General features: G+C 33.4%; 1 protein-coding gene across 2 annotated transcripts in view; it reads left to right on the top strand.

Moving 5' to 3' along the window:
- The window catches only part of CNTNAP4 (contactin associated protein family member 4), a 205,985-nt gene that overhangs the window by 165,969 nt on the left and 22,366 nt on the right, over positions 1–17,650 (top strand). For both annotated transcript variants that reach the window (XM_036403163.2, XM_036403162.2), the window contains exons 15-17: positions 2,720–2,847; positions 11,751–11,921; positions 16,820–17,038. In XM_036403163.2, the coding sequence (XP_036259056.1) occupies positions 2,720–2,847; positions 11,751–11,921; positions 16,820–17,038 (518 nt within the window). The remainder of the gene's footprint in view (positions 1–2,719; positions 2,848–11,750; positions 11,922–16,819; positions 17,039–17,650) is intronic.

Raw genomic sequence — 17,650 nt, 5'->3', positions numbered from 1 at the left:
AATTAATAACTCTTGCTATGAATGAAGCAAAGCAGTCATATGGAGTCCTATTCAAAGAGAATAAATGGATTTCTAGGATGTACATCTTCTGTTTGTGCCTAAAATTCTCTGGTGTCATTTACAATAACTTTCAAATAAATAATATAATAAATGAGTTCTTGTTACTATGTCAGATCTGAACCTTACTTTTCATTTAGTAGGATCAGATACAACTTTCTCAACAATAGCTCCAATGCAGCACAGGATTTGATAATGTGGAGGGACTTTTCAAATGAAAGCTCTTCTGTTAAAGAAACTTTTATGGTCTTAAAATTATGAAGTTCATTTACTTAAATAAATAAAGTTCAGTGAGTACATTAATATATGCATTTTAAAAAATGCATCAACATCTTTTTTTTTTTGAAAGTGGGAAAATGTAAAGAAGATTAGGAACTTAGAAACAACTTGATGTATGCAAAATCAAGCAATGCATAATTTTTTTCTTCTGAAGGGCCACCCTTCCTTTAAAGGAGCAACTACTAAGTTGGGTTGGAAAATGCTTGTTCCCTCAACATGAGCAGGGAATTCAACAGACAGAAAGGAAAGTACAAGAAAGAGTTAATCAAAGAACAATTCTTCACAAGCTTCAAAGATTTCTGGAGAAAAGAATTTCCTATTGCAGTAAAATTCACAGGGTGATATCTGTGACATTTATTCCAAAAAAGAGATTAAAGAAACACATATATCACTAAGAATTTCCCTATTATTATGCTGTATGAAAATAAAAATAATATTAATTTCTAACACAAAAATAAGGTGTTATTAAGATTATAATTTCTAACACAAAAATAAGGTGTTATTATAATGTTATTATAAAGGTGAATGCATTTTGAGAAAAAAATTAGCACCATTTCTCAGACATGTAAAATATTATTGCTCAGTTTTGTCATGCATTCAATCCATGCTCACATATATACATTAATTTTTAATGGCAATATATTTGTAAATACAATAGATGTGAGGCTTATGTGCATGTCTTCACATGTATGTCCACTTCCAGTAAGTTGCTTAGATGTTTATGAGTGTATTAAATTGAAAGTAAGATGACTCTGGGTTTGTATTTCTGTTTGTATCCATTTTTGACACTTATAAGTAGAGATTTTTCCCAGTGACTCCAGTGTTACAGGGGTTATATGTACACTAATTTTGGTACTTGTGATTAATGTTGTATTTGGTTTCCTAGAGACAACTGTTTTGGATCAGTTGACTAGATACTGTTCACTGGTGGAAAAAGTAGGCAGAAGCTCTGCTTGTTTGAGATACATTTTAAGCACAGAGAACACCATGGTTTTGAAACATAGGTTTTGACAGTCTGCTTTTATAGTGAAATCAATCTATTTCATGCGTTGGACATAGATTTAACTCTAAACTCCTTATTTGTCTAATCAAAAGCTTTAAGCCTGTAGAACTCAAGAACAGAATTTTATTTTTTTTTTAAATCTGGTCCTAAAAATTTAAAAATTGGAAATCCTCTCCACAGAAGTTAATTTATATTCAGGTTCCTTTTGTTTACAGCATCATTTTACTGGAGGAAACACTTCTGATGTTTTGAGGGATTTTCTTTTAGTTCTAAATTAGGAACCTGCAATATCTCACTTCATGAAAAATTAACATTTAAAAAACCCCATGTTTTGCATTCCTCAGTTAAGCACAATAGTTTGCTAAAAAAATGTCCATTTGTTTGCACTGTGCTCCAAAACAGATAAACAGAAATTGTATGCAGAAGAAGGATGATGATGATGATGATGATGATGATGATGATGATGATGATGATGATGATGATGATGATGATGATGATAGGAAAGGAAGAGGGGAGGGGAGGAGAAAGTCAATAATTTTATTCAGCATGAGGAGTTTCTGCTGTTTATTCTGAACTATTTGCTTTGCCCTTAAAGGGGAGATTCAACCATGAATGGACTGAATGGACAGATTGAATTTTCCCTACTAGACCTGAGTAACTGAGCATTTCCAGGGATTTAGGGAAAGGAATTTTAGGGCCAAAACTGATGCTTATGAAATTTAAAAATTCATTTCCGGCACTAAGTCAACAAAGATTTTAAAAACTAGGTCTAATATTACAAGTACTAGATGTGTGTTCAGAGTGCAAAGTTGCATATTTTCTTTTCTGCAAGTTTCATATTTGTAGCATATACTGTTTTTCCTGTAGTCAGCATGACTTTATACTTTTCTATTTGATTTTTTTTAACTTTTGTCAAGGTTGGAAAAAAAAATTAGACTTACTTGAAAGTTATATTAAGCCATTAAATATTCCAGATTGATGATGGAATAAATTACAGATACAGTATGTCCTCAGCAACATAAAACTCGTTTTCAAATTTGACTTGAGCAAATTCATTGTCTTAGGCAGCTAGTGAGGTGCCCATTTATTCAAAAGGACTTTTCTCACACTTGTTTTATGGTCACAACCATAAGACTACCTACTTCCAATGAAATTCTTTTAGTCCTGTCAAATGAGCCCAATGTCAACTCCAAAGCATATGTTTCTATATACAGTTTTTTGTATCACACATGAACAAACACATTATACACACATACATATTTAGGCAGCCTTTTTCAGTTTTTTTAAGTTTCTTTCCTTTTTCTCGGGAGGGTGTCAATGATAATGAAATATTTATTGGAAACATTTAGGAGAGATGTGGCTTTCATTTTATCTTTTCAGGACAAATGATACTGGCTTCCTCTCCTACAAGGACCACCTACCAGTAACTGAGATTGTGATCACAGATACTGACAGACCAAACTCAGAAGCTGCTTACAAACTGGGGCCTTTGCTTTGTCGTGGTGATAGTAAGTAACTAATAAAGAGTTTTGCTAAACAGTGATGCATTTGTTCTGCAATGTCTTTGAAATGTTATTTGTTACAAACGTAAGATAGAATTCTCTAAAAATCTCATCCAGTTCTTTATGGAATTAGAAAAAAACCCGCCACCATCCAGTGCAAACCGTTGAAGTTATAAAAATTTATTTTTCACTATACACGTCAATAGTGAGAACAAAAAGTGTTATAATAGTTTTTAAACAGATATTTTGGTTTACCCAACTGGAATTAAATTATGAATAAATTGTTACATGAGGGGGAATTGGTAGATGGTTACCATGTCTTGGGGACATACATTCACTAGCTATGTATGCATCCATCACAAAACATTGCACATGTTATCTCCTCTGAATTTTTATGCATCTAGGAAAACGATACTGTAGGAGAATAATTCAGTGTGTGCAATATCTACATGCAAATTTTCCACTATGTGTAAGAAGTTAAATTTTAGAAATTTAAAAATGATACTAGACTTACATTCTAAATACATATATGTAATAACCAGAAGAATATGTTTGTGCAAAATGACACCTTATTGAAAATTTGTGATGATACTTCTGTTTTTAATAATTTCCCTACTCAATGGAAAAGAAAACATGTTTGGCTTATGTTCAATAGTAATGTATTAGACAAAATTTTAGGTCTGCTGCTGTTTGTAATCAAAAATTAGGAATTAGGAGAAGAAATGCTATTAAAAACCCAAAGAACTCAGCTGAAGAGTTGGATGGGCCATATTTGATATACAGTTGAGTAAGTTATTACAATATTCAGGTTAATTTTCTTAAATCACATTACCTTATGAGTTTTCATGAACTTACCTGTTATCTATAATAATTATTATATTTAAATATAATAGATACAGTATTTAGAAATATTTTTGTTCTTTATGTGATTTTCCTCCTTCATCATATGATGTCATGTTTGGTTTTCAAATTTCTTCAGTTTATATGAGTAAGAGAAATACCAGTAATGTACTGCTTTATACTTTTAAGCACCCTCAGTAAAGCACATTGATAAAAACATATGAATTAGTATGTATTTATTTTTGTGTCATCTCTGTCTTGTCAGAGTAATCATGCCTGGAAGATTTGTTAACAGATGTGTGTTTCAGCACTGCATTCTAATTTTCTTATGAAAATTCATAAGACTTAAAAATCCCATTGGGTTCTTTCACTTTGCTTGTCTGACATCTGATTGTGAACTGATCATTTGTCCTACATATCATAATACTATGATATAGTATTACAGTATTAATTCAGAGTGATAGGACCTACAGAGGTCTCCTGCTTATAGCAGGATTAGCCATGAGTTGAGATCACTGGTCTCTCAGTGCTTTGTCAAGCTGGTGTTTGAAGCACCCAAGGATGGAACCTGCACTGCTTCTCTGGGCAGCTTCTACCATTGTTTGGATGTCCTCAGTGAGAATTTCTTTTTGCCTTTATTAAGCCTGAAACTCTGTGCTTTCACCATAACCACTGTCTTTGATATTCACCCCTTACACCAGTGCAAAGACCCTGTATCAGTCTCTTTGATGATTTCCCCTTAGGTTTTGGAATCTGCTATCAGGTTCCCCAGGAAACCTTTTCCTTCCTGTGGCTGAAGCAGCCCAGCTCCTCCTGCCTGAAGGGCAGGACAAGTGCTCCAGACCTGAACATTCCGGTGGCCTCCACAATGCTTGCTGCTGTTTATTAATGTTTTCCTTTGCTAGAGGAAAAGAAATTGGAAGGCCAATGCAGGTGTTCTCTTACAAATGTCAAATAGAGTGGGGTTACCACCTCCCTCAGTTGGCTGACCATGCTCACTCAGCCTGCGATACAGCAGACCTCCACTGTGGCCACAGACAATGAAGCCAGTGACAAAGACAGCAATGAAACAGAAATACATACAGCTTGTGTAGTTCTAATTACCGGGGGGAAGAATTTGAATTCCACTACTCACCAAGTTCCCAAATATTATTAATTACATAACCTGACCTCAGATGTGACAGATCTTAAAACATGGAAGTCAACTAGCTTCCTTGGAGTAATCTCTAAAACATACAGACAGTTTTGGCACCCATTGACCTCCCTGTCTTCATTTGATATTTTCTTAGTCTGGGTGATTGAATTGCTGCAATATTTTACAGTGATGATGAATGATCACAGTATTTCTAGACAAGCTGTGATAGAGAATTCTAAAACATCATGACAACAAGCACAAGAATTCAGTCTGAATGTCAGAGAAATATTCTTGTAATGTCATACAATTTTATAGCATTTGGCTTCAAAAAGAAGCAATTTTGAACTGAAACAAGCTCAGTGAAAAGATTTCAGAATATAACAGTTCATGGTCATAATACAGCAAAAACCTCGGAATAAGAACATTAATTTGGATTGTTCAATAATGTAATTTTTCTCAGCCATTTACATCATAAAGACAGTATGAGAAGACATGTATTTAAGGAGGTAAGAACTAAAATTTGAGAAAACAAAACAATTTCTGAAGGAAAATAATTGTGTCATGGATTTTGATATAAACCCAAAGTGTTAAAAAACCCACAAATTCTATGAGTGTATATAATAAAATATCTCAAACCAAGTTACTATATAATTTTGGCATGTTATATATATATTTAATATTTTTATGATGTATAATATATGATGTATCACCTATATTAGGAAATTGCCATATAAATATTTTATAGCATGATATATAATGAAGTCCAGAGAAGGGCAGTAAGGCTGATGAAGGGTGTAGAGGGTAAGTCCCATGAGGAAAGGATGAGGAAGCTGGGGATGTTTAGCCTAGAGAAAAGGAGGCTCAGGAGAGACCTTATCACTCCCTGCAGCCACCTGAAAGGAGGGTGTAGCCAGGTGGGGATTGGCCTCTTCTCCCTGGCAGCCAGTGGCAGGTGAAGAGGACACAGTATCAAGCTGCACCAGGAGATGTTCAGGTTGTACATCAGGGGAATTTTTTCATAGAAAGGGTTATTAAGCATTGGAGTGGGTTGCTCAAGGAGGCTATGGAGTCATCATCCCTGGAGGTGTTTAAGGGAAGACTTGACGGGGCACTCAGTGCCATGGTCTAGTTGGCAAGGTGGTGACCAGTCAACAGTTGGACTCGATATTCTCAGGAGTCTTTTGCAATGTAATTGATTCTGTGATCTATCCTACACAGGAAATTACACACATATATATATTTATATGTATATACAATATATAAATATATATATGTGCATATATATATATATATAAAATATGTAGACTATATTGAAATATATTAATATAATTCCTCATATATAATATGTGTTATAATAAATACTGAGTACAGGACATAGTAGATTTTCTTTTACTCATTGTGTATCAGCAGTGGATTTTATAATGAACATTTTCTTTGATATTCAGTTTTACAGTTAATGTAAATAGCTATGACTTGCAGTAATTTCTGAGTTCTGCATATTAATTTTCACGCCAGACAAAATTGATGAAGTTTAAACTCTCTTGCCAGGCCACTGCTTCTAGCATCAATTTGAAGCTGCAGAAGGAAGGAAGACTGGTGTTAAGACTTTTTTCCTAACCTGAGTTTGCTGACACCCATGAGGGTGTAATTAAATGTACATTTAATGACGTTTACCTTTGGGTAGATGAAGAATGCAGAAAAAGGTCAAGTGGAAAATACCCATTTTTCAGAAGTGCTGTCAAACAAGGGAGAATAGATATTCCTGGACTCACAGTGTCATTTGAATACTCTTCAAAGAGATCATTGCTATTTTTACTTCTGTCACTCTCCAGAATTAAATTATACAATTGTATTTCACAGGGGATATCTTTTATTAAATAGGTTTCTGTTCTATCTGACAGACATTAGTTTTTTAGGATAACTGACTAGCATACCATGTAGAAACATGGAGGAGAAGGTTTACTGGCATTTATAATACCTTCAGTACTTCATTAAATTACTTGAATCTAAAAGATCATAAATTCTTATTCCATCAATAATCTATTCCTTGTGGAACAGTTACTTGGGAGGAAAAGAAAATGTTAATGCCTACAGCAAAATAAAGTAGAACCATGAATAATTAGTTGAATTGAATTGAGATAAACCATGCACTCCACTGACTAAGTTTCCAAGTTAGATTTACTTATTTGGGTGCTTCTGAAAAGTCATGTATAAAATGCAGTTCAGCAGAAGATGGCTCTTTATTGTTGCATTTTTTTTCACTTTTTTTTATTGTTATGAAAATTAATGTTTTCATTTTTTTTTATTTAACATTCCATTTCTGTACTTGGCTTCTTTATTTTAGGCTTTAAGGATTGATCTCTTCAACGAAGTATGTTACTTATAAGAAAATCAAACCATATTGGTCAGAGCAAGGCAGGAAAGGGTAACCTTCCATTAGAAAAAAACCCCAAAATCCAAAAGTAAAATAAATACAATATAGTTTATTTTATAGAAGTTTTTAAAAATTACATTCAGATGTTATTGATTTTTTTCAGCATTTTTTTAAAGTTACCTTACTATAAGATGCCAAGGTAGCACTCACACTTTTCTGTCACCTTCAAAATGAAGTACTGATTTATTACTGATTCATTTCTATAATCCCTTTTCTGCTCTACAATATGTTTAATAAATTGTATGGTATGACTGCAGGTATCAGATTGAAAAATATATCTAACTATAGTGAAAGCTAAGATTAACACTAACAAATATCAACTGAGCAGAGCAACAGGAAAGATTTTGAAGCATATGAGAATGAACAAAGTTTTTGGTACATTAACAGACAGAAATTCTATGGTCTTCATGAAAAAAGAAAGTTATCTTCATTTTTTTGTCATTATTGAAGTAAAAGCTAGATGTTGAATAAATTCCAATAGCATCAGTTAGTGGGAGTAGATTAAAAATACCCACCCTTCTATGTTGGGTGGTTTTTGTTCTTGTTCTTTTCATTACAAGGGCTGAGTAGACATATTCTCATTTATGACTATGAATATCCAGTAAGTGTTAGGACATAAAAATAAATCCAAAATACTGAAATATAGCTAATGTGCCAAAATTATGTATATTAAATGGGTGATTATAATCTGTCAGCATAAGACTAATTCTTGGGCCAAAAATAAAATTGTTGATTTAGATCTTAATAAAAAATAATATAAATGCATATTTATAGATAATATAATACATTGTAAAGATTATATACCATTCAGCAGGAATTTACATTAATAAAGATAAGGGTAATACTGGTGAGGACACCAATAAACTTTAATAAGGTATTTGATGGGATCTTGTTTACTTGGCTGAATAAAAAGAAAGTAAATTCAACTGCAGAGTGACAGTGCAAGCATGTAAATGCAAGCAGATAATCCATTCAATGTGAGTTCTCTGTTTGACATTTAAATAAAAAAAGAAATATTGTGAGCTTTGGATGTAACAGAGACTAACTGTATCAAGCACTTGCAATACCTTCATTATGGCAGCACAGTAAATTTCTAATTTATCAAAAAAAGCCTGTTTCATCTCTCTTCAGTACCCTGAGAAATCAGGACATGTCTTTTACTTTCAATAGCAGAAGTATTTGTAAACCGTGTGTTCAACTCTTCCCCCTTATTTAGCTTTATATCAACTATTATTAATTCATATTTGTCCTAACCTCAGTCTAATCAACATTGTTTTGTCCTCTTTGCAGCTTCCTGCATAATCAAGAGGTTTAATACAAGTCTGTGATTACACTTTTACATATATGAAGAGAATGTAAGGTTAAAGGATAGCATTAAAGAAGTTGAAGTTTGTTTTTTAGTGACAGCATTTAAATCCCTTTGCTGAATTTGGGTATAGTCTGAGGTAATGTGTTAAACTTAAAAAGAGTTTCAGAGGAAGAAATTTCAAATAATGTTCTTGAAAGCAGGAAATAAAATCAGGATTTATTTAATGTTTGGGATTTGAAGCTACATTGTATGTGAATACATACATATGCACAAACTGACAGTAAAAGCATTTGCAAATTTTCAATAAATTGACATTTTTAATGCAATCAATTGAATATTTTTCCTAGGCTTAACTCTCCTTTTCAGACAAGACTCTGATTACTGATTCAGGGAATTTATATAGCCTGTGTTATATCAGACATTGAACTAGATTATCACAGTTTTCCCTTCTGGACTTTTATCTGTGGAACTTACAGTTTAAAAAAAAAAAAAAAAAAAAGTAAGTACAAAATATACTGTTTGGCAACATAAGATCTTTATTTTCTTTGCCTCAACACTCTGTGTCCCTGCTGGCAGAATGAAGATGCAGCCATTAGAGATATGACAAGTAATTGACACAAATGATGAACAGATTTCAGTTTTGAGTAGGAACTTGAAGAGCTCTATGAATTGCAATTGCACAATTGTTTTGAGAAGGCTAATTTATCTTTCTTGTTATTATTGTCCCTTTTTTTTGTTTTACAGTTTCAAGTTGGTAAGGCTAGTTGATATATGCCAAAAACATATGTATATTTTTCAAAAAAAATAACTTAATGTATAATTTATATTAGGATTTTCCTTCTTTTTATTCATAGGAAGACTGCAGTCTTACAGATTAGATAAAATGCTAAATAGTATTGATTTCCCAACAAAATGGTGTTTGGCAGTTCCAGAAAACTAAATGGGAGACTGTGAGCCAGATGCTCACAGTCTCCCATAAAGTTAAGAAATTCTTTTCCCACCCTGATTTACAACAATATCAGATACTTTGTAATATACTTTTCCTAAGCCTGTATTTAGGCTGCTTGATTGATAGAGCATCTTTACATTCATAAATTACACAGTTTTCAGAGCTAAGAAAAAGAATGGTTAGACAAGAAAAGGCACTAAATTAAGAGAGAAAAAATAAAACTTCCTATCCCTGCCCTCCCCCAAGGACTCCATTTTGATTTACAAATATCATTCAAATGCTTCGTTGAAACTAATTGTATCATTACTTTACTGGACTGTTACTGCCCCTATTGCCTCCTTTCTAATTGCTGACAATGTTGTACCAATTTTGTATAAATTACAGTATTAAACTTCCTATTGTGTTTGAATTACTGGTAACAGCCAGCCCATTATTTTTAAATAGCTGTGATACACAGCTGTTAGTCACAACAGTTGTGAAGTTTGCTCTGTGGGAGCCATGACCTGACACAGTTGAGGAACATGGGCTTAAAATTGATGCCAATATGTAAGGCTGCTGCTTTTGTCTGGTGGCACTTTTCACAGGTTGGCAACTTCAAGAAGCCCATAAGGCAGCACAGCAGAGTGAGGTGCAAAGCTACATGTTCCCCTCCCAGCCCGAGCCATCTGTTCACAGCTGCCTTACCATGTAAATGTTATCCCGATGGCTGCTTTAACTTGTGATAGCTGGCAGTACTCCCGGGTGTCAAAAGTCATAATGAGCAATTGCCAGAATATGTGTGAAAATCCTGCCATGCTGCTTTTCTAGGGTTTTCTAGGTTTGGGTTCCAAACTCTTCCAAAAATGGTAAAAACTCTGCTGGAATGAGGGAATGGACTTTAATTTTACTTCACTGGCCGTGGACTAGGCCTCCATATACACTGCATAATAAGGTTTGATTTTGCAGGGAAGAAAGAAATTTTCAAATCTTTTTTTTGATTCCCCCTTCTCATCCTAAAAGCAGAACATGGCTGGAGCAAGAATTACAGTTCTACATAACTATAACAGTGAGATCACAACATTATCAAGAGAATATTCAATAGGCTTGATCAATTAGATAAGAAAATATTACATGTCTCATTTTGTTTAGAAAGCAATATAGCTTAATAAAGAAATACTGATATATCTGTAAAGATTTTAACTAGGTACTTCTAGTTGAACACCATAAATGAAGATTTTGTCCTTATTAGAAGAAGGTGATATTAGAGATTTTACATCAGCATTTTAAAAACCTTGCAAATCATGACTGGATGCTTACTAAAAAATAAATAAAACCAGGAAAATATCTATGCTAATTTATTAAATTTTCCAATTTACTTCCTTGATTTCTTCTACAGTAATTGCAAGGATATTTGTCCTGCATTCTTTGAGATATCAGGTAAATTTTACTGGACTACAACAATAACAAGTCTCTTTTCCGTGTTATGTAAAATATATATTTAATAATAGTTAAGCATAGTTATTGCTTGTACTAACTAATCCTAGAGTTGTAAAGGTTAGAAGAGACCTTTAAAATAAAAGGTCTGAGCTGTCAGCCTTGCACCACCTCCATGTTCACCACTGAACCATGACCTCAAGTGCCATATCCACAAGTTTTTCAAACACTTTCATGCATTGTGACTCCACTCTGGGAAGTCTGTTACAATGCTTTACAACCCTTTCAGTGAAAAGAATATTTGTCATATTTAATCTAAACTTGAGGCCATTTCCTCTCATCCTGTCACTTGTAACCTGGGAGAAGACAATGGGCTCTGCCTCACTACACCCTCCTTTCAGGCGGTTGCAGAGAACAAGGTCCCCATGAGCCTCCTTTTCTCCAGGCTAAACAGCTCCCTCAGCCATACTACTTTAATGTAGGTATAGTACTTCATTCATAGCTGCTATGTTTGCTTACTTCATGAAAGGATACGTCAGGCCATAACTGGACTTCCCAGCTGAGATGAAATTAATTTTGTTTCCTAATAATTGTTTTTTTGTTGCCTGAGCTAAGCACCTTATTCTTGGTGAAACGTTATTCTACATTCCCAATAATGCATACCTTTTTGTGTTATGAGCTAATAGGGAAGCTTCTGTGGATGTGAGACTCTCTGAGCACTGCAACCCATTCTTAGACCTGGGAATTTTCTTTTGTTTATCAGTTATAAAACTTACACTAGAAATGTTAGATAACATTGTATATATCATCTTTTCATTCTCTTAACCAGGAACATTTTGGAATTCAGCTTCCTTCAACACAGAGTCATCCTACCTGCATTTCCCCACCTTCCATGGAGAATTCAGTGCAGATGTCTCATTTTTCTTTAAAACTACTGCATCCTCAGGAGTGTTTTTAGAGAACCTGGGAATTCAAGACTTCATAAGGATAGAGTTGCAGTGTAAGTAACATGACTGATGGTTTTGTTGTTGTTGTTGTTGTTATAAAAATTGGATTTCATTTAATTTAAAGGAGGAGTATTTAAAAACTATTCTCTACCTTTTTTACTTCTACTGCTATTACCAAATCTTTATCATTATTGGAAAAAATTACAGCACTGAGACTAAACAAGTATCCATTTGAAGAAATTTTCTGCCCCGGGGATTTCTTAATCTAAGAGCACAGCAATCAGCCCCTGACTGCTAAGACTGTTTCTACTTCTTGTGTTCAGTGCATCTCTACCACCAAATTCTTTTCCTCCCAATTTTAAGACCAGGCATTATATGTGGCTGCTGGAAGACTCTCTCAATCGCCATGTGTGACTCAGACCTCTTGTGCCACAGTATCTTAAATCACACATTTTCATCTTTTTTCTTTCTGGTTTTTTTCTTCAATTTTTTTTTCATTTTGTTTGCGCAGACACAAATTGTTAGACTTAAAAGCAGCAATAAATTTTTGTGGCATAACAGAGAATTAAATATCCCACTAAATCTGACATAAGGTGACCAACATAAAATGAAACCTTTATCTTAGTTGACCCAATGTATTATTCTTATATTGCTCATTATTGAAAAGGAGAGTATTTGAAATGATAAAGCATTTTTTCATTAGACTTTTGAATTAATTTGAAATGTCACATTAATTGAAAAGTCTTCTTCTTGGCTGGTGACTCTGAGAGTTGTCTAAAATTGTTCTATTAGAACAATTTTTACTTGGGATTAGACAGTTCCTCATTTTTTCCAAATGGATTTTGTTATCAGCCTCCAGTATTTTCTAGAGAAGAGTACAAATAAATATATATGTCGTTTTGCAAAATATTGCTATAGAATCATTAACTATTTTTTATTAAAAAATAAAATACTCTGCTTTCTTGGTTTTTTTTTTTGGTCCATGTTAACATCTTATGTTAATGAAACAAACAGGGAAACACCTTCTATAGTTAGTTTCATTATAGAATATTGGTTTGTGTTTAATGAAATTGTGTTTCATCATCTCATATTATAGTGCTGTACTTGAAAACTACCCTGTTTTCAACACTGTTTTTGCCAGGTTTTTGGCAGTATGAACTGCCTTCTGTTAAATCTCTGTGAACAGTTTAAAGGTAAACTCAGTGTCATGCAATACAGAAAATGTACTGGATCAGCACTTCAGGGGAGGCTCTCTGAAGCAGTGATGATAGCCTTGTCTGATAAATTATTTTCCATTTTCAAAATAAACAGTTAAATCATGGAAGCATTAAAGGAATGGTTCTGAGAATTGAATTTATTCAGACATTTGTTAGAAGACTGTAAGTTTTTCTTCAGAATAATAATATGAAGACAGACTCATGTCACTTGTCCCATTCATTCATAAGCATGAAAACCACTGCATACTTATGGGGTTTAAATGACTTTATATGAATAGGGAGGTGTGAGAGAAAGCAAAAGGCTGAATTGGTCTATAATTTCAGCATCTAAAAAAGCAGAGTTTTCTCATTATTGTATAGAATATAGAGATATTTCTTCATCTCCATAAACACCCTAATTTGTTGAGTAGACAGACCCACTCTTTTTTGTATGTCAAATCTAAGTTAAGTGGAGGATTGTTTGTAGTGGACCCAGAATTGTCTGCTTTTATTGTGGAAAATATCAATCAGAGGTGAGCAATATATATTTCCATCAAGAGTATTTTTCTCAAAAAAAAAAATTAACTTGAGCGTTTCATATGGTATAAGATGACTTATATTTCATCATTATATAACTCCACATCCCTAAAAATGTGAATTAAATTACCAACCTACACTTATGTACTACTAATAGTTTCAAATAAATTAATATCTTTTATTTGTGTAATAATAAATAACAATAAGGTAAATGTCAGATGTTGCTCTTTAAGATGATGATGTGAGAAAACGTTTAAAACTTTATCATGTCATTAACATTTGACATTCAGTACTTAGGAAAACTATTTTTTGTAATATATTGATTGTTTTCAAACTTTATATCTAATTATTTTATTTATGGGGTAGTGTTCTTTAGACATTGAAGTCTAGCTTCAAACAAAAAAGTCAGATCCAGAAATGTAATACGAAGTGTGAGACTTAGAGCTATTCTGCTGGTTTTATGAAGTTATAGACACTGTAGTGCATCTGTGTACACATTCTAGAACACTATTGCAAAAATGGTGTGTGCATCCTAACTGTATTTTAAAAGAGAGGGTAAGTAAAAGAAGATACTTGTCTCAAAGAAGATATTCGATCCCTTATTTTTGTTTTGCAATAAGTTATAACTGCATGTTGAACTTCTTCCTGATTTACTGATTTACTGCAGAAATATTGGTTGAAAGCTACAAAGCTGATTCAACACTGAAAAGTTCACACTGCTAAACACTTCAGGACCAAAGGTTACATTCTCTAGCCAAAGGTCTGTGTATTTTATATTAAATCCTCACTGAAGGTTTATTTCCAAAGAGTTAAATAGAAATTTAAAGTAGGGTTGGAAACACAATGGTGTATTGATTTGGCTGGCCATCTGCAGTTGTTTTGGAAGTAGTTCAGAACCGTGCAATATGCAACTACAGCTGACCTTTGCCCAAATTTGCAACTTGCTGTCCAGGATGAGCGCAGTTCAACTGCTTCCTTTGTGGAAAATGCTAGGATATTGCATTCTGTAGCATATTAGTTGGTAATCACTTTCTGCTTCTGCACATGATGCTTACACTCAATACTCTGGATGGTTCTCTGTAGCTGTGCTTTCTGTTAGTTGTTCTAGCCACAGCTAGCCACTGACCACTCTCCATGACTACCATCAACTTCCACTCCCCTTTGCCATTCTGTAGTTGTCCTCTGCCTGTGTTTGAATGCATTAGGGTTACAAGAGTTCTTGCAATGTTTGGATAGTTTTTAAGTGACATCAATGTATGTAGGACCCAAAAAATATTTTTGTGCCAGAAGTCCAGGATGCATTCTCTTTTGCTACCTAAGAAATGACCAAAGTGCTCTGTGCATGTGTCCTTTGTTGCAAGATAATATATTTTAGAATCCAGTATCATCCTTCCATGCCTGTGGCATATTCTCTTGGTGATTCTTATAAAACCAAATTTTCTTTCAAATTTGGAGTATTGTTCTTATAATATTATAGAATGTTAAGTGATTGTATCTTTCACTTTCTCTGACATATTCTGGTTAGTCTTCAGACACTACAGTGGATAACCATGAACCCATTCTTGTAATTTCAGCCTTCATATGTGGAACTTCAGGGACTTGCTTCCCTTTTTTCAAGATTATATGAATTTTTTAGTGGTACTAACATAATTCATTATTTCAAAATCTTTATGCATTTTCTTGCCTTTAAAATTTAAACAGTGACTTTATTTATCAGATCTGTCACTGTGATACGTTATTCAATAGGCCCATTCATTGAGTTCTAAGCAGAACTTGTGTTTTCAGGCTTAATTCCAATAGTATCCAGAAGATTACAAAGACCTCTTTGCAGAAGGTAACATTCAGTAGAAATTCTTTTTAGCCAGTCACATGGATTTTCTGTTGCTTTTGTTCTCCTGCTGTATGGTTGTTTTCTGGTTGTTTTTTTTTTTTTATTTTTTACCCCTGTATAAGAGAGAGTGAGTTCTCAGCTTTTTCTAAAGAAAAGAAATTTATCCTAAAGCTAATTTATTTTACTGAGGAACTGTGTTTAGATATCAATTATCTCTTATTATTATGTAAAACTTGATTTTTATGCAGAGGAGGTCATTTATTACAGAAGGCATTCCATTTTTAAATTGACTGCACAATATGCTTTATTTAGTAAGTGAAATGGTTTATGTATTTCCCATTTTACTTTTCTGTCTTAGGTTCAACTATTATAAAAAAACACTTTATAGCAACAAGATTTAGGGCTTAAAGGATTGCAAATGTGTGACATTACTCAGTCTGAAGGTTGACCAAAGTGGATTTAAATGTTTTAAAATGTCTAATGTCTTTTTTAAAAGTGAAAAGAAAGTAAAAAAAACTGCATGGAATATTTTTTTCCACTTCAGTTAATTAATCTTTAAAATGTTGTTTGAAGCTCATCTAATTCCCTTGATTCCTAATTTTTTTCCTTTTCTGTCAGAATTCAATGATGTCAATAGGAAACTTTTTTTTGGATTTGTGGAATCTTCTCTATAATCCTTAATTAAATCTTTAATAATACAAAATTATGGCTATCCATTATCTAAAGAATACTTTTTTTTTCATACATGATTGTCTTTCAATATATAAAAGAAAGACTTTCAGAGAGAATATTCACAATTTTCAGATCTTTGGTGTTCCGACATATGCCTCATCTTTTTATTTTGACCTGCAAAGATTCAGTGATTTTCTAGGCAAACTGTGAAGTTGTGTAATGTGAAAGTTGCTCAGAGAAAAACTCAATTTAAATCATAAGTTTATAAACTACATCAAAATCTTCTCTCTGATGTTTGTACAGGCTATATGAATAAATAAAAAAAATGAATAGACAGTAGAAGATGCTGGTTGGATTACAGTTGTGATAATTTAAATATAGTTAACAACAGCAATAAATTAACATGTAATCAAGAGACGCATTTCATCCAAACTGAAAAATTGCAAAGCTAGCACATTTCACTGTTTCTTGACTACTATGCTCTCCAGGGGTCTCCAAACTGATTGGTTTCTATGTGGTGCATAAATCATTGCTCTTGCTGTCAGTGAGTGTGAAGAATGAGCAGCAGGCGTCTGCAGTAAACTCTTCCTCTAAAACAGTCAATCTTATTCCATGAAACAGTAGGCTAAACCTTAAAGTATCTTGTTCTGCTATTAATTATTTTGTGACTCAATGAATTATGAAATAATTTAAATGTCTGCTATCCTCTTTCTAGCTCCATATGAAGTGGCTTTTTCATTTGACGTGGGAAATGGACCTAGCGAAGTCATAGTGCAATCACGCAATTCCTTAAATGACAACCAGTGGCATTATGTGAAGGCTGAACGAAATGTCAAAGAGGCTTCCTTGCAAATAGATCAGCTTCCTCAGAGATCTCAAAGTGCTCCACCTGATGGACATATTCGTTTGCAACTCAACAGCCAGCTTTTTGTAGGTAGGCGCTCCACAAAATATTTCCTAATTATCATCATACAAATAAGAAAATGCTGCAGTGAGGAGGGGAAGAAAAAGGGTTGCCAACCAGATCTTTTGAAAACACTTTGTATGATGACATGAGAGACTTTGTGATAAATCTGTGCAGATATTCACTATTTTGAGACTATAGATCTCAAAGCGCCTTGGCCAAAAGTTTCTCCGGGACAGGATTTCAAATGAAGTTTATTTCTTTTGAGGTTTGTTTGAATGTCCAAGGATCCAAGGATGTAGATTTGCACCCTTTTTTGAGAGGATGTAATCTACTAAAGGAAGTTGTGCCATTTCTGTAGTTTCAGGGGAATTTTGTTGTCTCTTTATTCACAGGTTCTCAGGTTGAAACACGAGAAAGCACATTAAGCACAAGAAAGTTGAAATACATTAAGGCATTTGGAAAAATGCTGAAAAAGTAGAAATGGAGTAAAATAGAATTAATTAGTATTTGTTTAGCTATTACAGAAAGCTATATAGAGCTATGTGTTATATCCACAGTAGTGTTCTTAATGTAATATTGACTTACTATGAATTCATAAGTCTCTGGTGTAAATATACGTTGTATATATAAGAGCATTTA

Source organism: Molothrus ater, chromosome Z (assembly GCF_012460135.2).
Source record: "Molothrus ater isolate BHLD 08-10-18 breed brown headed cowbird chromosome Z, BPBGC_Mater_1.1, whole genome shotgun sequence".
Classification (NCBI taxonomy): Eukaryota; Metazoa; Chordata; class Aves; order Passeriformes; family Icteridae; genus Molothrus; species Molothrus ater.
Note: the sequence above shows the minus strand (reverse complement) of the source record. Positions and strands in the feature narration are given on the sequence as shown.